Source organism: Athene noctua, chromosome 32 (assembly GCF_965140245.1).
Source record: "Athene noctua chromosome 32, bAthNoc1.hap1.1, whole genome shotgun sequence".
Classification (NCBI taxonomy): Eukaryota; Metazoa; Chordata; class Aves; order Strigiformes; family Strigidae; genus Athene; species Athene noctua.
The window spans coordinates 599,361-622,542 of NC_134068.1; the positions used below are offsets into that span (position 1 = coordinate 599,361).

The 23,182-nt window shown below is 55.9% G+C and overlaps 1 protein-coding gene across 1 annotated transcript; it reads left to right on the forward strand.

Annotated features, from left to right (window-relative positions):
* The first annotated feature begins 18,226 nt into the window (after window positions 1-18,226).
* On the forward strand, window positions 18,227-22,538 carry LOC141972310 (maestro heat-like repeat-containing protein family member 7). The gene is made up of 11 exons (XM_074930196.1): window positions 18,227-18,361; window positions 18,492-18,641; window positions 18,795-18,949; window positions 19,240-19,387; window positions 19,761-19,898; window positions 20,003-20,179; window positions 20,503-20,658; window positions 21,045-21,146; window positions 21,523-21,625; window positions 21,786-21,845; window positions 22,408-22,538. Exons 1-11 carry the CDS (start codon window positions 18,227-18,229, stop codon window positions 22,536-22,538), a joined length of 1,455 nt encoding a protein of 484 aa, XP_074786297.1.
* Window positions 22,539-23,182: the final 644 nt, after the last annotated feature.

Sequence of the window (23,182 nt, forward strand, 5' to 3'; positions counted from 1 at the left end):
TGGGAAGCTTCCCCACCAAGGACCACGGCGATCGACGACGCAGCACCAGCTGGACCCGGGACCGTTAGGACGTCGTGAGATCAGTGGGGGTAGCTATAACCTCTCTCTCCCCTCTCTCTAAAACTTTACCTTTTTCCTACCTTTTACCCGTCTCTAACTATTGCATGCCACTTCACGGGCAACACAATAAAGTTTCACTGTTTGATTACTGCTATCCCCTTTGGTGTTGGTGTCCTGGTTCAGCTAGGATAGGGTTAAGTTTCCCCGGCAGAGAGGGGGAAGGGATCTCCAGCCGGGTTACTCACACCATGCTGAGTCAGGTCCGGCGCGGCAGCACGGGAAGCTTTTGCCTCTGTGGCTTTGGTGGCGGGGAGCAGCGCGAGCGGGCTGTCGGTACCCACTGCGGTATTTCTCTGTATATCTTCTGTCCTGTTTACTCTCATTACTGTTTATTGTTGTTATCATTGCTACTGTTGTTGTTCAGATTGTTTTATTACACTGTTGTATTAAATTTCTTCTTATTTTAACTCCGAGTTTGTGCCCTACTTGTGCCCGAGGGTGGGGGAGGGACAATGGCAACGTGGTCTCCGGTCCCGGCAGGGCTTAAAACTATCACAGGCGGTCACCTTAATTTTGCACTTTCGAGATCGTAGCAAACGAACCATCACGGGTCCAACGAGTGGACCGTGACAAACATCATCACTATTAAGCACTGTAGATCAAACTTCACTCCTGTCTAACTCTGAAGACATTTACAGCTCTGTTCATTTGCATTGGTTGTGCATTCGTGAAGGCACTGGGAAGCAAAGAAACCCAGAAAATCCAGGTGAGGTGGAGGCACGGGAGGTGAGGGATCGCCTGCTTGGCTCCCAGCTGTCCTCTGACCTGTTTTATTTTTGAAAGGGGACAAGGAAGTCTATACCCAGGCGAGTCTGGGAAAAGCAGCAGTGTAGGAAAATTCAAGTATTTCCTCCCGCACAGTCCAGATCTCAGCTGAAGGCACTTGGCACGGTGACAGGGGAGGAGGCAGCCATTCGGCCACAGTACCTGCGCTCCCCCCAAGTCTTTCCCCCGTTGAAGCTTCTCTTTGCAGTAAGGTCTCTGATCCTCTCGCCATCCCGAATTCAGGTGCTCAGGAAGATGTTTGGGAGCCACCAAAAACAGACAGTTTGCAATAAGGTCTCCTCTCTCCACCAATGACAGAACCAAAACCAAAACAAACAAAAAAAAATACTGGCAAGACCAGCAAATGAGACAGGGTCATTCAGATGGAGCCCAGGAGAGCTGGGCTGGATGGTGGCCACCAGCACTTGGAAGATCAGGTCTCAGCCCAGCTTCGGGACAGGATGTGCGTGGTCCCCACGATCCCTGCTCAGGCTACGGTGGCGAGGAAGCCTGGTCTTCTTGGCTTCTTATGGCCAGGAGAGGCCCGGAGCTGTTACCGGCCAGGGTCCCGGGCCAAAGCGTGCAGGTGGGGTGGCTGCCATCTCCTAGCGGTGGTGAGCGCCTTGCAGCCAGGAGTGGTTGAAAATGTCCTCCAAGGACGGTCTATCTGAAGGCTGCAAGGACAAACACCACCTGATGAGATGCTGGCACTCTGGGGAGAGAAACGAGACACCGCCGGTCAGAGAAGGCTCCTGTCCACCTTCCCCCACCGTCCGCAGTGCCCGGGCCACGCTGGCTGTGCTCAGAGCTACCCCAAACCTCCCGGTCCAGGAGCTGTTTTGGAGAGCAGGCTGGCAGGACACGTGCCACCTCCCCCAGCTGACCCCGACACACCACCCTCCTTCGCAGCCCTAAGAGCGGGGATGCTCGTGCGCCCGGGGCCATCTCCCAAACCCGCTGCCCGCCACGACGCCGGGTACCCACCGAGGGAGATCGGCTGGAGGAAAAAGAGCTGGCCCATGATGATGTCGTCATCCTGCTCGAAGGGGACGTCCCCGCAGACCAAGTTATAGAGCAGGACGCCCAGGGACCAGACTGTTGCTGAACGGCCGTGGTAGCGGTGGTAGCAGATCCACTCCGGCGGGCTGTACAGGCGTGTTCCTGCGGGAGACAGGCGGAGCTCGTCAGGCGGATGCTGCCGGCTCCCGGACCCTCACCCGAGCGTCCCTGGGGACACGGGGGCTGCACCGGTGGCAAAAAACCCCTACAGGTGGGAATAAACCATGCCTTTCCCCCCTGCCTTAGCCCAAAATAAAAAAAATTTTAAAAGCCAAGGCAAACAAGGGGAGCAGAGCAGCCCAAGCCCTCCCACGCCTGCAAACCAAACCGGCGGCCAGCATACGGAATCGCAAGAGCCCCATGCCTCCCCTCTCTGCTACCCCCACGGGTGTTTGTTTTTGTCAGGCTGGCTCCCCCCTCCCCAGCCCCGGGCAGGGTGGGTGGCAGCGGTGGGAGCCGGCTCCCCTTTCACAGCGTCCGCCCCGCGCCAAAACCCAACTTGGCAGCCGGATGAGTAATTAATTCCCCCCCCCTCCAAAGGGGGAACCGGTGCCCGGCCAGGCCGGGCCGTGCAGTGCCGGGAGCAGCCCCCCGGGTGTGGGCTCACCGGCAAATCTGGTGTAGGCCGCGTCCTGGAGGAAAGTGCCACAGCCGAAGTCGATGAGCTTCAGCTCACCGGTGGCGAGGTCGATGATAATGTTTTCCCCCTTGATGTCCCGGTGCAGCACACCGCAGGCGTCGCAGTGCCGCACGGCCTCCAGCACCTGCCGGAACAGCCCCCGCGCCACCTCCTCCGACAAGGATCCCCTCTGGATGGTGAAACGGGAGAGATCCTGCGCGAGCTCCGGACGCTCCATCACCAGCACGAAGCTGTCCGGCAGCTCGAACCAGTCGAGGAGGTGGATGACGCCGCGGAAGCCGGAGGAGCCCACGGCGTTCAGCAGCACGATCTCCATCGGGACTCGAGCGCCGCTGGGCTGCGGGGGGCCGCGGGGCCGTCAGAGGGACGGGACGGGGCGGGGGGCCGGCAGCCCCCGCCCGGGATGCCCCAGTGCCCCCACCCGACCCCACCGGTGCCCGGGCATCCCCCTGCCAAGGGGGTGCTCCAGCGCCCCCCGCCCGGACCCCCCGGTACCGGGCAGCCCCTCCCCGGGATGCTCCGCGTCCCCCCGCGACTCCCCGCCCGCTCCCCCCGCGGTGTTCCCGTTCCCACCCTCTCGGGCCTCCCCTTATCCCCCGCCCCGCGACGCCCCGGTTTCTCCCGGCAGCCCCGGTCGCTCACCAGCTCACCCCACGCTGCGACGCGTTCCCGGGACACGTGTTTGATGGCCACCTGCAAGCCACGGGGAGCGGCGGGATGAGCCTCCTCCTCCCGCTCCTCCTCCCCCCGCCCCGCCGCCGTCCCGCCGCTTACCGGGCTGCCGTCGGAGAGGCGGGTGCCCGAGTACACGGAGCCGAAGCCGCCGCTCCCCAGTAGCGGCCCCTGCCGGTACAGCTCCTCCAGCCGCCCCTTCTCCTTCCCTGCGGGCCAGACCGGGCCGTCACCGCTCCGCCCCGGCCGCCCGACGGCCCCCGCCCGACCGGCCCGGCCCGACCGGCCCGGCCCGCTCCGACCTGGCGCCGCTGCGGCCGCGCGTCGCTCCCCGCCGCTCCCGGAACGGAGACGGGCCGCCGAGGCGATCTCCGGCACCGCGGCCCCCTCGCCCCGTGCCGGGGCCGGGCTCGGCCGCTCCCGACCCGGGCCGGGCACCGGGGGCTCGGGGCCGGCGCCCGGGCTGCCGAGCGGCTGCGGGCGGGCGGGGGAGCCCGGGGAGAAGGAGGCGGGGACGGGGCGGGCGGGGACGGAGGCGGCGGCCTCGGCCCAGCGGCTCCCCGCCGGCCCCGGGGGGAGCGGGGGCCGGGCCGGGGCCGGGCCGGGCCGGGGGGCGGCGCCAACGCGCCGGGACATCCAGCGGCGCCACCGCCAACAGGGGCGGCGGGTCCCGGCGCGGCGGGAAGGGGAAGGGGCCGGAGGCGCGCGGGGGGGTTTGGGGGCGACAAACGCCGGGACGGCCGGACCGCTGCTGATGCAGCCCATGGCTCGTCCGCTGCGCCACTGCCCGGCCGCGGGCCCCTCGCCCAGGGAGCGCCGGCACGTTCCGCGGTGGCCACGGCAACATCGCCCAGGGAGCCCCGGCACGTTCCGCGGTGGCCACGGCAACATCGCCCAGGGAGCCCCGGCACGTTCCGCGGTGGCCACGGCAACATCGCCCAGGGAGCCCCGGCACGTTCCGCGGTGGCCACGGCAACATCGCCCAGGGAGCCCCGGCACGTTCCGCGGTGGCCACGGCAACATCGCCCAGGGAGCCCCGGCACGTTCCGCGGTGGCCACGGCAACATCGCCCAGGGAGCCCCGGCACGTTCCGCGGTGGCCACGGCAACATCGCCCAGGGAGCCCCGGCACGTTCCGCGGTGGCCACGGCTCACAGGATGCAAACGGGGCGGGGGCGCAGGGATGGGCTGCGGGCAGGTCTTGCCCGGCCCGGCCCTGCCACCAGCACCGCCCGGCTGGCAGCCACGGAGCTCCTCTGCCTTCCGCATCTGCACCATTGGCACTCTTCTAGTACAAGTGGCAACTCCAGCTGGGGACTCTTGACTAACAACCCTTTAAAATTTTTTTTTCCCTCCTCTTTTTTCCCCTCGGAAGTCACTGAGCCGCTTCCCCAGGTTCCAGAGATGAGATAAATGGATGGGGTCTCTGATTACCGGAGAGGAGGGTGCTCAGAGCCGCCCCGGCACAGAGAAGACCGGCACGTGGGGGCCAGGAAGAGGCCAGGAAAAATCGATGTGACACGCAGAGAGCTCTGGGGCACGTGCGCACACACACGGTGCCTGGAGACACCCGCGGGGGACAAAGAGAAGGTGCGATGCCCACCCGGGGCGTGCGCACACCCGCGCTGCAAGAGACACGCTGGAACGCAGAGCGCAAGGCGCAGTGTTCACACACACCCCGAGTGTGCACGCACGCACACACACACACTCGCTGCCGCGTGCAGAATGCACCCGCCCGCCCCCCCGCACGCACCCACCCCGCGTGCACCCGCCCCTGCACCCAGTTTTTGCCCACGTCAGGGAGGTCGGAGCTATTGGCAAACCAGCCACCGGTCGGAGGTCACGCCGGATCCCAACCCGCGTCTCTAAAGAGTCGCCCGTTCTTTTGAGGGCTGACTGCTCCTTAATGGAAAGCTGCTCAAGAAGATCAGTATTTTTAACAACTGCAGAGATGCTGAGCTAGCAAGGAGTTTGCCTTGTGTTTATGTCACAGTCTGTGGGATCAAGGGCAGGCGGCCTCCGCAGGACAAAAAGCCACCTGCCTTTTAACAGCCATCCTCGGTGTCCTAGCCAAGCCTCAAGCAGCCGGGCTTTTGACTATGTAGAACCAAATAAAATGCAAGTGAAGTAATAAGGGGTTCTTGGAATTGTGTAGCTAAGACCGGGTCATTTGAAGGACATTATCTACACCAGTATTCCTACGAATGCTCACGATTCAGACTGTAGAAGCGCACCACTGACCCCTTTTCAAAGGGCACAATTCAGTAAGTTTATATTGAGCACACACGCAGGTATGGAAATAGGTACTAAGTCCACAACATTAAAAGCACAATCAACATCGGGCTAATTGGGTTTCTCCCTCCCACAGACAGATGCTTTACTGCTCACAGTAATAAATACCATCTGCTCTTTGCTAACGGGCAGTGACCCACCAACCTGTTTCTAACTTGGAGAGTCTGGAATGTAAAAGGAAGATCTAAAGGAGCTGTAATACAATGGCATTTCCAATATCTTGCTCTTACTGAGCTGAATATGATTTCAAATTAGGCGAAAGATTTTCTTTGCCAGATGCTGTATTTGCAAAGTTCAGTTCTAAGTCAACAAGAATCAGGATAGGTCAGGGCTGAATGCCCAGCAATAAAATTAATGCATCTTCCCCATGTACGTTAGTGATACTGGACTGGTGAAATTGTAGCAGAAAACTCAAATTTCTTTTCACTCGAGGAAATGGTAAGAACAGCTAATTTGGACCCAGTATGTTACTGAACTGATTTCACAGGCATGCATATAGTATCTAGTTTTGTAGACAGCATTGTATTAAATCACAAATGGTTTATATTAATCTAATTAAAAACTCTGTTAGTCAACCTGACTTTGTCTTTTGCTATTAATTATACTTACAGCAGCATTTATATATCGATTTACATATACCGAGCCCTACGCAACATTAATTTTAGTCTCAGGTCATAACCAAAGCAAAGCATCACTTTCAATTGACTGACATGCAAACTCACACAGCTCTGTGGAAATTAAAACAGCAAGCAAAAGCACTCGGAAACACTTTGCAAAATGCTGGTTCTTCCCCCTCCCACCATACATTTCTATACTTTTTTTTTTCTTTATTACTAAGGACAAATGCAAGAAAAGAGAATCTTTCTTCCTTAGACCTCACTACCTTCTACTTTTTCTACACTTAGAGAGCAAAACCAAATCTCTTTCTAGATTTTGTAACAAGGATTTGGCTGATCTCAAGGGTAATGCAACAAAATATTTTAAGAGGAGCAAAGCACTCCAGAACAACGCTGTCAAGGTGAAAACAGTTAATACTGAGTCAATGCAAAGACCCGGGCTGGTGCTCATTCTGCTCCCAAGGTGTGCAGACAGGACATCTGCTGATTCCTACTGAAATGTCAACTGCGTGGCAAGTGAAAACTCTACAAATTTAAGACAACAGACACTGTCCTCCACTTGTCTGTTCAATCCAACGTGGCAGCACAGAACACAAACTCAGACAGTGCAAAATAAAACTGTTGGATATATTGCCACTGTTCTTCAGCTTCTCCTCAAAAGCCCCGCACTGCAGCACTCCGGTCCAAGAGCAGACTGCACACTAACTCTTTTTCTTAGCTGTTTACTCACTGCGAGGAGCTTAGGGAAGAAAAACTGACCAGCATTAACTCGGAATCTGGCACAGACGGGTTCCCATCACAAACACACCGGGCACATGAAGATCCTCTCCCCTCGCAGAACTGGACCTGCCCTGGCTCGCTCTGCAGCGTGAAACCAGAGGGGCTGGGGAGCCTCCTCCTCCGCAGGACACGGGGTGACTGCAGCAGCAGGAACCAGCACAGCAGCTTCTTGAACTTCGATTTCACTGAACACTGCTGATTGCAGAAACACGCTTCATGTATACACAGAATCGCTCTGCAATTGGACATAAACGTAACAGATCTGCTGACTGTGAACAATCAGTCACGGTGTTAAAGGTGCACACAAGGAACGTGTTTTCCCTCCATTATCAGTACGTGTCAGTGTTTAGAATTTGCCAGGTTGATAGCCCATAGTACTCCCTAACTGCGATTCAGAACACCTACTCAGTCTCATCGCAAAACTAGAAATTGGAGAGTTTTAGAACATTTGAGTGTCAAAAGCATCTCAAAACCTGAGACTGCGTCGCTGGTGGCCTCCCTCTACAAGTGACATAACTGGGCTTCAGACAGTCACCGTGAGACTGAAAAAAGTACTTTCAGGGCAACCCCTCGGAGGAAGGGTAAGACACACTGTATGTGAGCCATGACCTGGCAGCACGAGCTGGACGGCCCCAGTGGCTTTGAGTAACACAGGCTGCCAGATCTAACAGTATCTAGGCAGTGCTGGCACTGCACAACAGCAGCTGTGAACAAAACTGTGCCGGCGAGCTCCTCCCTGATAAAAGAGCCAATGCTCCTCTTCCTGCACTTGCACCTTCTTTGCTTATCCCTGCACTCCCGGCTAAGATCTGATTCTCACTTAAAAGAATATTACAGAAGTAATATTGAAATCTGCTCCAACACAAGATTAAGCAATGCCTCAGGTGTATTCAATAACTCCCTAGCTTATCTAATATTTATTCCCCTGCAATTATCCTGCTACAGCACATCTACTGCCTTCAAGAAGGATGAATGTGTTTGCAAAATATGTCTGAAAGAGATCAACCAAGGCAAAACCAGGGCAGGGAGTGCTTCCCGTTCAGGCTGTCAGGCCAGCGTGTCCCCAGCCCCAGCTGTTAAGGAAGCCGGGAGTTCTCTCCTGCAAGGGTTGCCGTGACACAGTCAGCCATACCAAAGTAACTCCCTTGCTGTCTAGGCAGACAGTCCAGCCTTTGAAACTCACTTTCCTGTTGGCATCTGACCCGGCTGGGCAGCCGGTGGCTGTCTAAAGAATTTCAAGCCCATCGCCCCACGCAGTGCTGCTGTCTGCCCTGAACCTGGGTCCCTCGGGGGAGGCTGCTGGAAATCCCCAGCTTAGCTGCCTCATTCATTAACCGCATCAGCTTTGGGATTTCACACAGATTTACGAAATTCATCAATTCCAGGTCTGGAGCTCGGTGTTCAATGCCCAGACCCTGCCTGGACAGAAGAAGCAACATCTAGTCCTCTTGGGAACCTCTGTCTCACAGCACTCCTCTACGTTCCTCTAGGAAATCACTGCCTGCAAGTTCCCTCACGGAGTTATAAATGCTGGAGCGTTTGGATTTCCAGCTCTCAAGCATTTATACCATGATGGGTCCCTTATATTTGTCTCTCTGCAAAAGCTGTAAGCACTGAAAAGAGCTAAAGAAAAACCACAACTGCTATGAAAAAAAAAAAATTTAAAAAAAAGGGAAACAATAAGCAAAATTAGCTTTCAACAGACACTGGAGAAAAATGCAAGTGTAACTCTACGTGGAACATGATATTCTGTGGAAATCTCAAAGGCCTTTGAAGTTCTGGATTTAATAAACACCATATCTGACTTCGATCATTTAGATCACAGCAAAGTGGAGCAAACAATTAGTTCCACACATGTAAGTTCCTGGGAATGATTTCCCACTGCAAATTTATTTACAAAACAATCCTATTCCCCTTAAAACGTAATATATCTGTAAATAACATGGCACCAAACTGAGCACAGAGCAGAGCACTTCCACCTGCAACACTGCAATCAGCGGGCAGCTACTGACCGGCGACATCTTCTCCAGTTCAAGTGCTGCACAGGGACACCGACAGCCTAGGAAATGCACTCTCACATTGAAGCACCAGCCACAAACTCACAATTAAAACCACGTTATCATCATTAGATTCAGATTAAAACCTGCCTCATGAAAAGCTTATTCAAAAGCCTGCACATAACTAAGTTTCATTTTAAACATCTAAATTTGGAGATATTTGCCTCCGAGGATAACTTTCCTCTTGGCCAGGTTTTTTCTTATGACATGTAACATCCTGTTTTATTTATAATCACAGCAGCCATCGGGTTTTTCTGAACGTGTTTTAACAGTATAATTTCCAGACTAAGGTTTGTCAAGTGCTTGTAGATGCAGCGTGTGGCTATTGCACGCTGTCTGGTTATTCTTAGGCTTGTCCATCCCACACTTAGAATAACAGAAAGCAGCTTTCTCATTAATCTTTAGCAAATGCAGAACAAAGGAACTCCAAGTGTGCCAGCAAACACAGATGCCCAAATCCTAGAGCAGCTTTCAGCTGCTCAGTTCCAGGTTCCCAGCTGTCAAGCCTGGTGAGCCTCAAACCTTACTATTCTCTGAGAAACACCAGAGAATATTTATCACATGCAAGTTTCTGATTTAGTACATCCACACAGAAAAAGTACCATGAGAAGAGAAATGACAGGAAAAATGACTGTGAAAAGTAACAGTGATAAATTAAGAAAAGGATTGTCCTATGGAAATCCTATTTCCAAACCACGGAGGTATTGGGGAAGAAAAAGGGGAAAAAAAAATAAAAAACAGAAATATGCTATCTTGGATGTCAGTTTGTGGACTACACTGGGAAAGAGCACAATTCATTACTTATTTATTATCACTTAGAACCATAGAATGGTTTGGGTTGGAAGGGACCTTAAAGATCATCCAGCTCCAACCCCCCGTCCCGGGCAGGGACACTTCCCCCTCGCCCAGGTTGCCCAAAGCCCCGTCCAACCTGGCCTTGAGCCCTTCCAGGGAGGGGGCACCACAGCTGCTCCGGGCAACCTGTGCCAGGGCCTCACCCCCCTCACTGTAAAAAAAACGTACGCTCCTTCTGTCCAGCGCGAACGTACTCCTTCAGTTCTAACCCGCTGCCCTCTGCTCTGGCACTACAGGCCCTGGTAAAAAGCCTCTCTCCATCTTGCTTAAAACCTCCCTTTACATATAGAAAGGCCGCTCTAAGGTCTCCCCGGAGCCTTCTCTCCTCCCGCTGAACCCCCAACTCTCCCAGCCTGTCCTCACGGGGGGGCTCCAGCCCCCCAGCATCTCCGTGGCCTCCTCTGGCCCCGCTCGAGCAGGTCCGTGTCCTTCTGCTGTTGGTGCCCCGGAGCTGGACCCAGCCCTGCAGGGGGGTCTCCCAGAGGGGAACAGAGGGGGAGAATCCCCCCCTCGCCCTGCTGGCCATGCTTCTTGTGACGCAGCCCAGGAGACGATTGTCTTCCTGGGCTGGGAGTGCACGCTGCCAGCTCACGTCCAATTTTTGCCCACCAATGTCCCAAAGTCCCTCTGCACAGAGCTGCTCTCCACCCACCCACCCATCCATCCCCCAGTCTGTACTGATACCACCTCAGCCCAGGTGCAGGACCGTGCACTTGGCATAATGCCTGGTGCACGTGGGAGACTATAGAATTGTTTGATAAACTGAGACAGAACTTTTATGAAGACCTCCAAAAGAAAAAAAAAAGTGTATAGTAGGATTTTGTAAAGAAACCCCTAATACGGAAAGTTTTGTCTTTTTGAAGTTAAACTTTGGCGGGGGGGGGGGGGGAATATTTAAGGCAGCCGTAATCAAAATTCATTCAAATTAAGAATTTGTCTCAGATGACATGAATACCACATTAATATCTGTAATATATTCACATTTACTCTTGAGCTCAGGAAAGGAACAAAATACCCTCAAAGCAAAAACCCACAACATGCAAGTGTGGCTCAATTTACTTCCCTTGATAAACGGTACTGTGGGCTAGCAAAGTATAATACCCCCCTGCAAAAGCACAGATTAAATCTACCTTTCGTTATTCTGACTTTAAAAAGAATGAAAACTTGTATGAAATACTGCACCATGGAAACTGGTTCAAACATTTAAATTCAAACAGAAAACTCGTTTTAGCAAAGCAGGGAAAAAAAAATCACTCTTAAGAGTGTGATTGAAATTTAGCATTTTGCTCTACAGCTCAATTTTTCTTTTAAAACCCCCCAAACACCAGCAATGTTACACTCTATTCCCAGTGTATGTGCGGCCTGAACAGAATCCTCCAGGAAGCCCTCAGCGATGGGAAGAGCTGCTCGGGGCCGCGACTGAGCCTACAGGAGCCAGTTAACCCCAGAGCCCTGATGCAGCTTGAGCACAGTCTGTCTTCATGCACAAACCCCATGGATGCTGCTGAAACCTCCAACTGTGAGCTGCTGCCTTGTGGCACTGAAGTGACACCTGACAAGTCGGACACCACAGACGCCCGATAACCAGCTTTGCACTGACTTTCATTCTTGGGAATGTTGGTGGCATCTTTTAGAAAAGGTTTTTCCCTGTGAGTTTTACCAGACAGCTTCAGGTTTTCTTACCTGTGCCTTCTGTTCTGAGCTAAGCCACATCTGAACTCATTTTTACTTGGCATCTTAAATAGTGTCATACTTAGTCCCACCACGCCTGCACTCTGAGAGAACTCAGTGCTTTCTACAGTGCAAGGAGAATAGAAACGATTTTGAAGTAGGTTTTTTTCCCCTGTAAAGTATCAGTGAGGTCACAGCCCCCAAAACCCACCTTCAGAAGCTTCTGACATTTTTAATAGTTTTCATTTAACTCAAGAAAAGGAAAGAAAACACAAAGCTGCTGGAAAGGATGAATACAACTACACGGCGGTTATGTTTTTCTACACCGTTTAAAAGAAGAGCTACACTGTAGAGCAATGTGAATATTACCTAAAGAAGAAAACCAGGTTTTTCAACAGCACAAAGACCAACCATCGTCAGGGAAGAGAACAACTGAAATCCGCATCTGGGGAAAGATGCTCAGAAGACTGAAGACTTAGTATTAGGTTTCAGCGAAACAGTAAATCAGTCTGGAAAGTTCTGGCAGCTACAATTCTGCAGAATTTGAGGGAAAAGTGGTGCAAAATCAGTAAAGAATGTGGTTTCACATAAAACAGGGACTCCTACTGCCAGTGTTACTGAAGAGAAGAACGCTTATCACAAGATGGTCGGCAGAACAAATTTCCACCTGCTGTATTAAGGCAAAGCAATAATTCCAAGCACTTTGAGGACTTCAGGTAAAGCCCTTTGTACAAAAGAAAAATTCTATTCATGTTTCAAGAGCATATTTTTTTGAGAAATTGAGATAAAAGGCATACAGGAACATCACCATGATTGCATACTATGAAATGCCCGTTGAAATCTATCAAACATACTTGTATTGAGGAAACCATTAACGCTTGTAGCCCATGTCAAAAATAAAATCAAACGGAAGGAAAACACCCTTACTGTTGTCATGTGAAAAATCACCACTCAGAAATGCCATGGGCAAAATTCTGATTATGTTAATTGAGGAGGGGGGGAAAAGGGCAAGAAAAAAAAAATCAAACCATGAAGCTGTAAGACTTTGTTGGATTTTTTCCTAAATGACTGTTCTCCCTTTCCTGTAATAACATAAAGATGCTACTATGCATAATATGACCCTGCATATCAATCTATTAGTTTATTAAACTGCCGTATCTGATATAGGATGTTCTGCAGCAAGCCACAGTTCAGTGGTGGTGTTAAGTAACATACAGGGAAGTATGACGTAAGATAGACCACAAATATACGATATCCCCAACTTCAAAAAGTGAAAAGAAAATATTAAAATAGAAATCTGCCTCTTAAAATGGTTCTGAAGCTCGACTCTGATCCACAGCCAGTACTGTCAGAGTGGTACAAATCATGAGGAAAAGGTCAGCAGGCAACAATTCAGCAAAGACTGTTGGCAGTAAGGCTCACTCTGGCAGAAACTGCTGCAGGAATCTATCGCCCAGGATGTAATTGATCTAAGAAAAGTGAACAAACACCCCATCTGATTTGGCATGCTAGATGGGGTCCATGTTTCCCTTCAGTCAAGCGGGTTAAGCCTGTCCTTAAGTCCCAGCTCTGGTCTCCACCCAGCTCGGTGCTGGGCCAAGAGCACAGCACGCAGCATCGCTGCTCTCTAGGCCAAATTCTTGGGCTCTTGAGACACCGACACAGCGCGAGAGGGCAGAGCACAGCGCTGTGCCCCAACAGGCCGGCTGCCCTCCACAGCCCAGGGCAAGAGAACTGCGGCGCTTCCACCGGCACCCCCCTGTCTCACAGGGGAGACGCAGCAGCGCCTGTCTGCACCTGCCAGGGCCCGCAACGGGACGACCAACAGCTCACCTGGAATTTCAGTCAGGCCACATATTTCACCTCTCTGACAGCTAGAGCACCCCGCTAAGCCATCTGGGGGGAAAAAATAATCTTATTGCATTGTAGCTTTCCCTAATTTTCACTCCACTTCTTGGGTTGAAACCAGCAAATGGACGAACCTGAATTACCCTTTAACGAGTAATACTGCAAGTGCTGCAGAGAGCCAGGAAAGCCCTACCATAAACAGACTGTGATACAGCCTTCCAGTGTGCTATAAAATGTGCAGTTACATATTTTAATTACGTTTATTACATAAGAGGAGAGAATTAACGTTAATTGAACCTTAAATGACCCAACTGGACTCATGCCACTTGTTTTACTGTGCAGACCCCTAAGATGCAGAAGCTGGCATAACAACCTGACCTCAGAACCGCCAGTCACGTCCCCTTTTTTAATCCACTGCTTTATGCCATCTTTTTACTATTTGCAGTTTGAACCTGGTTTTATCATCTCCAAAATTGCTGTTTCAGCTTATGGCTAGCACAGAAGTAGCTTTAAAGACACGGGGCAGTGCGGCCTGTGCCCTGGTGCTCACACACTGTGAAGGTTGCTGCTCTCCCAGCCGCTGCAGCCTCCACAGTCAAACGCTCCCTCGGTACCATCTCGGCACGTCTGACCTTTCTGCTGGGAGAGCCCGTCACGCTGCATAACATGTTCAACATCATCCCATCCTCGTCCTGAAAAGGCATTAAGTAATTCGAGGTGTGGTGATACTCACATGCTTTGGACCCCACTTCTGTCAGAAGATGAATTACATTCAATTTGGGGATACAGCAGAATGCTTGGAAATTCCAGCACCTGAGTAAGTTCATCTCCACGGGTGTCAGACACAGAGCAGTCATTTCTGGAACAGTCACCCTTGAGCAGGCATCCCCATGAGAACTCCATCTCACCAAAGCAGCATTAGCAGTGCTGTACTGAATGATCCACGCACTGGGGCATGGACAAAGGCTTACAGCCTGAAACGGGATAATCAAATGATGGAAGTGAAGATATTTCCATAAGGTAGTGCACTACTCTACTGCTACTGCGTTATGTACATCATTTTTTGCAGAAAAAATATAAGTATGTAATATATATTAAAATACATCGAAAATATTACGTATTACGTAAAATATGATTTTAAAGTATAAATATCTATACACCCAGTAACTATTTATCTGCTTGTATGGATAAGCAGAGTATATAGCACGTGAAGTAAACGTTACACCCTTTAAAAGGTGAAAAACAGTCTCCACCGATCCAAGCAGCACCATTTACAGAATGAAGCGCTATTTGGGGGTTTTCTACCCAAGGGTATCACAGTCTAACCTTCAGTTACTGCATGTATATTGTTCCCTCTTTGCAAGAGAATTCACTGGCTTTCAAAGTACACGTTTGCTAAGACCACGGATCAAATGGTCCTAAACTGCTTCAGATTTTTTTTTTTCTTTAATCACATCTATCTTCCTTTTCTCCTCTTAAGCAAGCCCACCTTTCATGACTAACAACTTAGGGACAACATAAACACTTACCAAGGTCGCTTTGTTATACTCCTTCTAACATTTCACAGTACCTTGTTTTCCCTAAATAGGGTTATCTATCGCCCGGGACTTACCCGCATTGCATCCTGCAGAGCAAAAGCACTTCCTAAGGTAATGAACACAGACCATGTTGTCAAACCATGATTAAAAAACCCCTATTTCCCTTTAAAAAAAAAAAAAAATAAAAAAATAAAATCAAACTTCAGTCCGTTCTAAACCCTGTGGTATATTCTGCTGATTCCCACGACTCCTGAGCTATGAGCTGCATCAGCCCGTCGGTGTCTTTGCACAGTGACTCCGACAGCCCGCGAAGGGCACCGCAGAGATTGCCACGAACTGCGGGGAGCTCTGAGCCCAGGCTGCAGCGCCCGGCGCAGCACTGACACACAGAAATCCTAAGGGACCTCTATGCATCTACAGCCTGCAGCCATCCTGCTCCTTTTTTACTGAAAAGTATCCAAACGTAGATCTATAAACCCAATTTCTAACGAAACTGAGAGATCTCCAATACATGCTCTAAACATCAGTGTCTTTCCAGAGTCAACCTTCCAGTTCTTTACATTTCTCGGGGCAGCAAAGTAAACAATGATTAACACAAACTATTTTGTGAACAAAGATTTCTTCTCACCCGATGTAAACATCAGGAAGAAAAACCCAGTAACCAGAAAAGTGACCACTCACAGATTAATATTAACGTCTGAATTTACATTAATGTTTCACATTAATCTGGTTTTGTTTAGACAGAGGAAACTAATACATTTGAAAGTATATTTTCACAAGTAGTTTTCAGTGGAAAACTTGATAAAAATTAAAAAGTATCGGAGGCCTGACTTTAGCAGGTCCCAGGCTTGACCAACAGCCTTTCACAGCCTGGGCTGAGGACAGGATTGTCACATTCTGTATTGCCAGGACAACTTTCATACCGACACCTTATTACTGGCCCAGGTTTTGAATAGAAAGATACACCTATATGAACTAAATCTGCCTTTCTGTATGAAAAGAAGTGAATCTCCAAGAGCCCAAAGAAATCCAAACCCCACATAAGCCAATGTATTAGCTGAAATCTGAACAGAAGACAAAATGAATTGGCATCACATCAACAGTTTCCAGACTGGACAGAACAATTTCTGCAGGCTTGTATGAAAGACTACTAATGCTCACTGAGTGCACAGGCTAAGGAATTACACACCTTCTGAACAATCCTGCCCTGCCCTGCCAGGAGCTTTATGATGCCGAGCTACAGGAGACCAACTGACGCGACCGGAGGTTTAACAAACTCATGCTGTGCCACAGAGGAGAATCTAGATTTTTAAGATGAAAGTTAAAGGCCTGATTCTCATTGCCGTCAGAACGCCAGCTGAAACTCTGAGGTCAATTGTACCGTCATTGCATAGAGAGAAACCAGCTCCCTCACGGCCCAAGCAGTGATGAGATTTCCATGGGGAGAGATGCTCTTCCCGGGGCTCCTCCTCCCAAGAGTCTTTTCCCTTTATCTTTGTATTACAAAACACCCAACTGCCTTGGGAACCCCTTGCACAGTCTATTAGTAAAGCCACACATATACAGAAAATTTGCTCGCGCCAAAAAATATATGGACAATTAGCTGGCACAGCCCCGGTGCCACTGAGAAGCAGCGGGAAAACGGATCCTTCGCTCAACCTCGCTCTTGCCCAAAGTGCAATTTCCACGCGGCCCTGGCGCCCAGAAGCCCCCATTTTACTCGCACGGTTTAACTCTCCTCCGCGCTCTCGATCCGCCCCTCGCGCAGTTTCTCTCTCCCACGAACACGCGCAGGCCCTCCGCAGATCCCCCCCGCGTGTTCCCGGCCGCCCGCCCCGGGTCCCCGCGCAGAGCCCGCGGGAATCCCCCGCCCGGAGGAACCGGCGTCCCGGCCCCGAGCGGCCGCCCCCGGCCCCGCCGGCCCCTCCGGCAGCGCCGCCCCGCCGGCCCCGCGCCTCGCTCCGCGCCCCCCCGCGCACGGCCCGGCCGCCCCCCCGAGCGCAGCCCGACCGCGGGAGCGGAGCCGCGGGGCGATCCGCGCCGTCCCCGTCTGCCGCCGGCTCGGGCGGGGCGGCCGCCGCTCCCCCGCCGCGGGGCCGCGCGGGACCGCGCCTGCGCGGGGGGGCCGCGCCCCGTGCCCGCGGGTGCGCCTGCGCGGGAGCGTCCCGCGCGCCCGCGGCCGTCTCCGCGCGGGGCTCCGCGCCCGCCCGGCCCCGGTGCCCGGCGCCTCCGCCCCTGCGCGACGGGGCCGCTGCGCCCGCGGCGGGGGGGGCGGCCGCGTCTCCCGGGGCCGGTCGCGCGGGGCCGCGGCCGCGTCTCGGCTCCGGGCGGGGCCGGCGCTCCGCGGGCGGGGCCGCGTCCGCGCACGGTCCCCGCGCCGCCGCCGCCGGGCGCTCTCCGGGGCTGGAGCGGCGCCGCCCGGCCCTGCCCGCGCTGCCCGCGCTGCCCGCCCCCCCGCAGCGCCGGCCGGGCCGCGGGCGGGGCTCGGTGCGAACGGGCCATGCACAAGGCGACCGCTCGCCCCGCACCGGCCAACAGCCCGCTCCCGGCCGGTGACCCCGACAGAGCGGAGATCCCGCCGCCGCCAGACACGGCCCCGGGGCTGTGCTCCCTCCCGGCCGGAGAAAATTAACTCTCTCCCAGCCAAAACCGGGAAACTCTTGCCGAGGTGAAAGCTACTCGGGCCGCGGGGGAGAGACTGGGCACGGGCGAGCGAACGCCGCGGGTGACCGCCAGGGAGAGACGGGGCAGGCTGGAGGGTTTCTGTCGGATCGCAGCGGAAGGTCCGGGCTCCGTGCCGGGGTGTGAGAACCTCTGGGACCAGCCGGGGGGCAGGAAGGTGCTGAGGGGACACGATGGGGGCCAGGGGGTCCCCGCCCCGCCCAGCGGAACCCTGCCCCACCCGGCCTGGGTGACGCGTCACAATGTGACCCCTTTGTGACATCGCTCCGTGTCACCCCCGGCACCGTATCTGAGCAGCGCAGCCCCGCAGTGCCTGACAAGACGGGGAAGGGACAGGGCGGGAGCGCAGCGAGGAGACTCCTGAGCACAGCCCGCGTCTTTTCCCGTCGCTCCCTAAAGCTGAACCCCCACCGTCCCTCAGCCGTTTCTGAGGATGGCAGAGAGACCCCCCAGCAGCCCCAGGGTGGTTTGGGAGGAGGTGGGGGCTCCCCAGGAGAGCAGCTCTCTGCCGGAGCCCTGCGAGGTGTCCCTGGTCCAGGCCCTGCGGATCGGTGAGCGAGGGGGCCGATGCCAGGACCCCGTTTCCCCCGTTTCAAGCTCTTTTCACCCCTTGGGAGGCTGGTTGGCCGAGATGGCCGTTGTCTCACCGACTCCTCCGTGTTTCCGTGTAGACGAGACGCTGCCAGAGGAGATTCCAGAGGAAGCGGGATGGGATTCTGAGGGCGCCTGGTTGCTTTCTTTACTTGACTGCAGCGACATGGGAACGGTAACGAGCTCCCCCCTCGCCGGGACCCTTGTCCGTGTCATCGGCTTGTGCGAGCAAAGGGACCCAGAGGTGGTCGAGCTGCTCAGCCAAGCTCAGCGTGACACGCCTTCCCCCGTCCTTCCTCCCGTAGGTGTTTGGCGAATACTTCCGGCCTTCGCAGAAGACGGACGTTCTCCTCGTGGGCATCGAGGCCTTGACGGCAGACGATGCGCACGACAGGCAGATGGGCGGTGACATCGTGGACATGGCCATGACAGACCCCGTGTCCTGGCTGACGGATGTAAGTGCCCCGTGGCTGGACTGTCCTTCTGTGCCAAGACGTGTCAAATCTTCCCTCCTGCCCTAACCCGGCTCTCTCGGGCACCCAAAGCCAGGTCAAGGCAGCAGGGAGGGGTGGGAAGGGCAGCACCATCCTCACCCGTGTCCCCTCCAGGTGCCAGAAATCCTGAGACACATCCACAGAAATGTGGAGCACATCCACACGGAGCCAGCCCGGCGCAGCCTGCACTCGCTGCTGCTGCTGCTGACGGAGTGGAGCCCCAGGGAGGTGGTCAGGAGCCTGTTGGGCATCTCTCCAATGAGTGACAGGTACCGGCCCCGACAGCCTTGAGGGCTCGTTCCCCACGGGGAGAGTGGCCCAGAGGCCGTCTGGCTGCCAGACCCACAGAAAACTGCGGGCTATCCCCGAGGGGCAGGGCTCTCCATCCCACCACGCTTCCCCCTGCAGCCAGAGCCGGCCCAAGCGGAGCCCGTGCCCCGTGGGAACAGAACCTCACCCCCTCTGCCTCCCCGGGCACCCCGAAATGAGAGGGTGGGCAGGGCCGGGGTCTGGAGGCGCCGAGGCAGCTCTGCTGAGCGAGTTGGCTCTGGCTCCGCAGGGCGGCCGTGGCCATGTGGGAGGTGCTGGTCTCCGTGCCCTGGGCTCTGCGGAGAGTCATGTCGGAGCTGCTCGGCGTGCTGCAGGACTGGCGGCTGAGCAGGGTGTTCAGCTCTGCCACGGAGGACGCCTGCATCTACCCCTTGGCTGTGAGTGACCCACGCCCAGCCCCACCGCTCTGCCTTCCTCCTCCTCCTCCTCCTCCTTCCCCTGCTCAGCACCAGCCAGACCCCCGTGCCACAGGCTCAGGGCCACCCCGTGCTGGTTTGGCCCCACCAAGCCCGTCCCGGCACAGGCAGCGCTCTGCCCTCCCCCCTGCCTGCGTCCCCCTGCCCAGCTCCGCAGCCTGGAGACCCCGGGAAGGGGCAGAAACCAGCGTCGAGGCAGTTGCTGGTCCTGGGTCAGAGACGTGGGGACTCGGAGGTGGCTTCAAGGGGAGAGGAGACCCTTGCCATGGAGCGTGCTGGTGCGGGGAGGGAGCCCTGCAGCTCTGCTGGTCTCTCACCGCTGTCTCCATTGTAGCTCCTGGCCTGCGCTAACATTGACACGGAGGAGTTTGCTGCCCTCTACAAGGCCCAGAGGTACCTGAGGCGTCCCAGCCCGGTGTTCCTTTCGATGGTGCTCACGGGCCTCAACACGCTGTCGAAAACACCTGAAATGGTGAGTGGGGGGTCGGCAAGGGGAGCCACATCGGCAGGTGGGGGCTGGGGCGGTGGGGGGGTCTTTCACCGCTTCACAAAAAGGCAACGGTGTGTTTCGTACAGGCCAGAAAACTCGCGGTGCTGCTCCCCGACATCCTGGAGACCCTGACAGATGCCAATGCCAATGTCAAGACGAAGGCCCTGGTGTTGTTCATCAGCGTGATGGGTCACATGGAGAGGGAAGAGGCCAACCTCATCTCCCTGAGCCTGGCGGAGAAGCTCCTGCCCCTCTTCGATGATGTAAGGCTGCCGTGGGCGCCTGAGCCGAGGCGATGGCTGCAAGGTGGCTGCCCTTGAGTGTGGCCATGCGGGAAGCGTTTGGGCAGGGGTCCCCCCCTTGCTCCTCTTGTGTAGCCTTTGGGGGCTCTTCCCCTCCCCGCTCCTCTTCCGCGGCCTTTCAGGGCTCCGGGGCCGTTGAGCCGCAGCTGCAGGTCTGGCCGACGGCTCCTGCGTTCAGGATCCGGCCCCAGAGCAGCTCCTCTCCCCCGGCCACGCTAACGCCCCTGCTCCCTGTGGGCGAGGAGCGGCTGGTGCTGAGCTCCCTCTGTCCTCCTCCCTGCCAGGAGTGCAGCCGCGTGCGGGAGCTCTCCATCCGCCTCTTCCAAGACATGATGAAGACCGTGGTGGGGAGAAACAAGAAAAAAATGTTGAAGACAGTGCAGAGTGTGCTGCTCCCACTGTTACTGCACACCAACGAGGAGATCGAGAGCGTGGCCAAGGTGCAGTGACAGCGATTGGTGTCACGGGGAAGGGTGTGCTGACACCACGGGGGTGGCCTGGGCCTGAGGGACAATGGGAAGGTGTCACCGCAGGGTCCCGCTGCACTGGTCCCCGTGCTGCAGAGCTGGAGGGGGAGGTGGGGACCCCCTGCCCCACAGGAAGGGTCCCTGCAGCCCCAGCACGAGCAGGGCCAGAGAACCTGGCACAGGCAGTTCCCTGCTCAGCCGGGGCCGGCTCCCAGAGCGCGGCATGGCCCCAGCAATGAAGGGGAGCCGGTCCCGGGATCACCCCGTGCCCCCAGCTCAAAGCCAGGCCCAGAGCAGGAGGATGCCAGGTCTCCTTCCCTGGGCTCTGGGGCCATCTCCCAGCCTCTGCTTCTCCGCAGGCTTCCCGGGACACCCTCCACGCTTCTGCCAAGTTCCTGGGCCTGAGGAGGCTCAGCTCTGTGGCCAAGACAGGGCAGACACCCCTGATCGGAGAGTGCTTGGTGAGGACAACCCCCAAACCCCCGGGGCGGGCTGGACGGGGGCTGCAGCCGTGCCCGGGGGGGCTGTGCCGCTCTGCATCGCCGCCCTGCCCCGGCCCCGCTGCTCCAGCTGCAGCCTCCTTCCCTGCCCTCCAGCACGCAGCCCCCAGGGGCTCTTCTCCAGGAGAGCCCGGCCCAGCTGGGCCCTGGCAGCGGGACGGAGGGGTCTCGGCACCCCCAGCCCCCTCTGCCCGCGGCTCTCTCTGGCCCCCAGCCCCACGGGGCTCCTGGCTGGGAGACGGGAGTCACTGGGAGGGAGCTGGGGTGCTGGCGGGAGGGACTGGTCCGGACTGCTGTGGAGGGTCCGCACCAGCCCCGTGCCCTTGTGCTCCCTCAGATAACGCACAGGAGGAGCAGGGTGGAGGAGTATCTGCTCCAGAGCCTGCCCTACCTGAAGGACCCTCAGGCCACCGTGCGGGAGGAGGCCGTCAGGTTCATCGGTGAGTCCCCAGGGACCCATTTCTGGCCGACCAGACCCAGTCGCCACTGGTGGGGCTCGCTGGGGGTCTTGATGGGTCCCAGAGCCCTCGGGAGCTGTCCTTGCCGGGGGACAGCCCTGCCCAGGGGGAGCAGAGCTCTGACATTAGCTCTGTGCCCCAGGTCTTGCTGCGCGGCGCCAGAGCATCCTCAGCCAGGAGAGGCTGTGGCACATCTGCGATGGTGAGTAGGGGACAGAACCCGGGCAGGTGCTGCCGTGCCCAGCCCCGCCCCAAGAAAACGCTCCGGGGGCAGAGGAGTAGTTTCAGAATGTTTTTTCAAGAGCAGTTGCACAAAGTTGTGTGTGTCTTTGACACACAGGTTAGCATATCTCTTTAGTAAGGTCTTGAAATGGGAGGAATTTTGTTTTCTCCCCAGAAAGGAAGGGAATTTGTGGGGGAAGGACAGCCGTCTCTGTCCTGCCCCTTGCCAGGAGGCTGATGATGTCCAGACTCCACACTGATGCTCAGATCAATACACGGGCTCGTTGAGGCCACACACAACTCTAGACCAGCTCGTATGGCAAACAGAAAAATGACTCTGTGGTCTGGCCCAGTCCTGAGCTCCTTTGTGTGTCGGGGGCACACGGGTCATTCCTGAGCAGCAGCTTCAGGCGCTCTGGTTCTCTCACCGGCTCCTCCTGGCCAGGGAAGAAGATGGATGGGGCTGGCATGGGCTGGGGGGGGTCCTGGGGGTCTCTGCAGGCACTGGGGGCTCACGTCTGCTCTGCTCCCTTCTCTCGCAGCGCTCCTGCCCTTGGGGAAAGACACGGAACTCTCCATCAGGTCCCTGGCAGCCAAGACCATCTCGGTCCTGACCATAGAGCAGAGTCCGACATCGAGATGGAGCCTGCGGTCGCTGTGCTGCTGGCTCTGATGAGCCTTCAAGAGACCAAACGCTCTGGAAACAGGCTGTCCTTGAATAATTATTTTTTTAAAAATAAAGCTGGAGCCACAAGCCGCTGGGACTCCGTAGCGTCCTTCCCACGGGGACCCCCCTGAGTGTGCTGAGCAGGGTCCCCCCCCGGCCTCTGCCGCTGCCCCCAGGACCGCACACCCGCACCCAGCCCGGAGAGGAGGAGGAGGAGGGAAGCTTGGGCCCATCCTGCCCCTCCTGAGACACCTCAGGGCACAAAAAAGCTCCCGTGCGCCGAGCTGGCACGTCGCCATTTGTCCCAGCACCAAATCCTCTCTTGTACTGGGGAGCTGGGCTGGATTTCACTGGGCACTGGTTAGTTGTTAGAACATTCTAAGGCCAAACTGGGGCATTCTGGGGTCCAAAGAGAATTTTGGGGCAAAGTTTGGGGGCTTTTGGGGGTGCTGGTGCAGCGCTGCCCGCCCCTGCCCGCGCTGCCTGCGCTGCCCGCACCCCCAGCAGCGATGGCCGGGCCGCAGGCGGGGGGCGCTGGGCGGGGGTTCGGTTTCTCCCGGCACTGTCTGGGCTCGTCCTGCCCAGCGCGGCCGCGCTGAGGCTCCTCCAACCCCGGGGTGCTGAGCGGGGCAGTGCCAGGGGCCCAGCGC

Coding starts and splice junctions, on each gene's coding strand:
- LOC141972310 (XM_074930196.1), top strand. CDS start 18,227: ATGGCCGTTGTCTCACCGACTCCTCCGTGTTTCCGTGTAGACGAGACG. Junction 18,362..18,491: donor ACTGCAGCGACATGGGAACG/GTAACGAGCTCC, acceptor TTCCTCCCGTAG/GTGTTTGGCGAATACTTCCG. Junction 19,899..20,002: donor TGTCGAAAACACCTGAAATG/GTGAGTGGGGGG, acceptor TGTTTCGTACAG/GCCAGAAAACTCGCGGTGCT.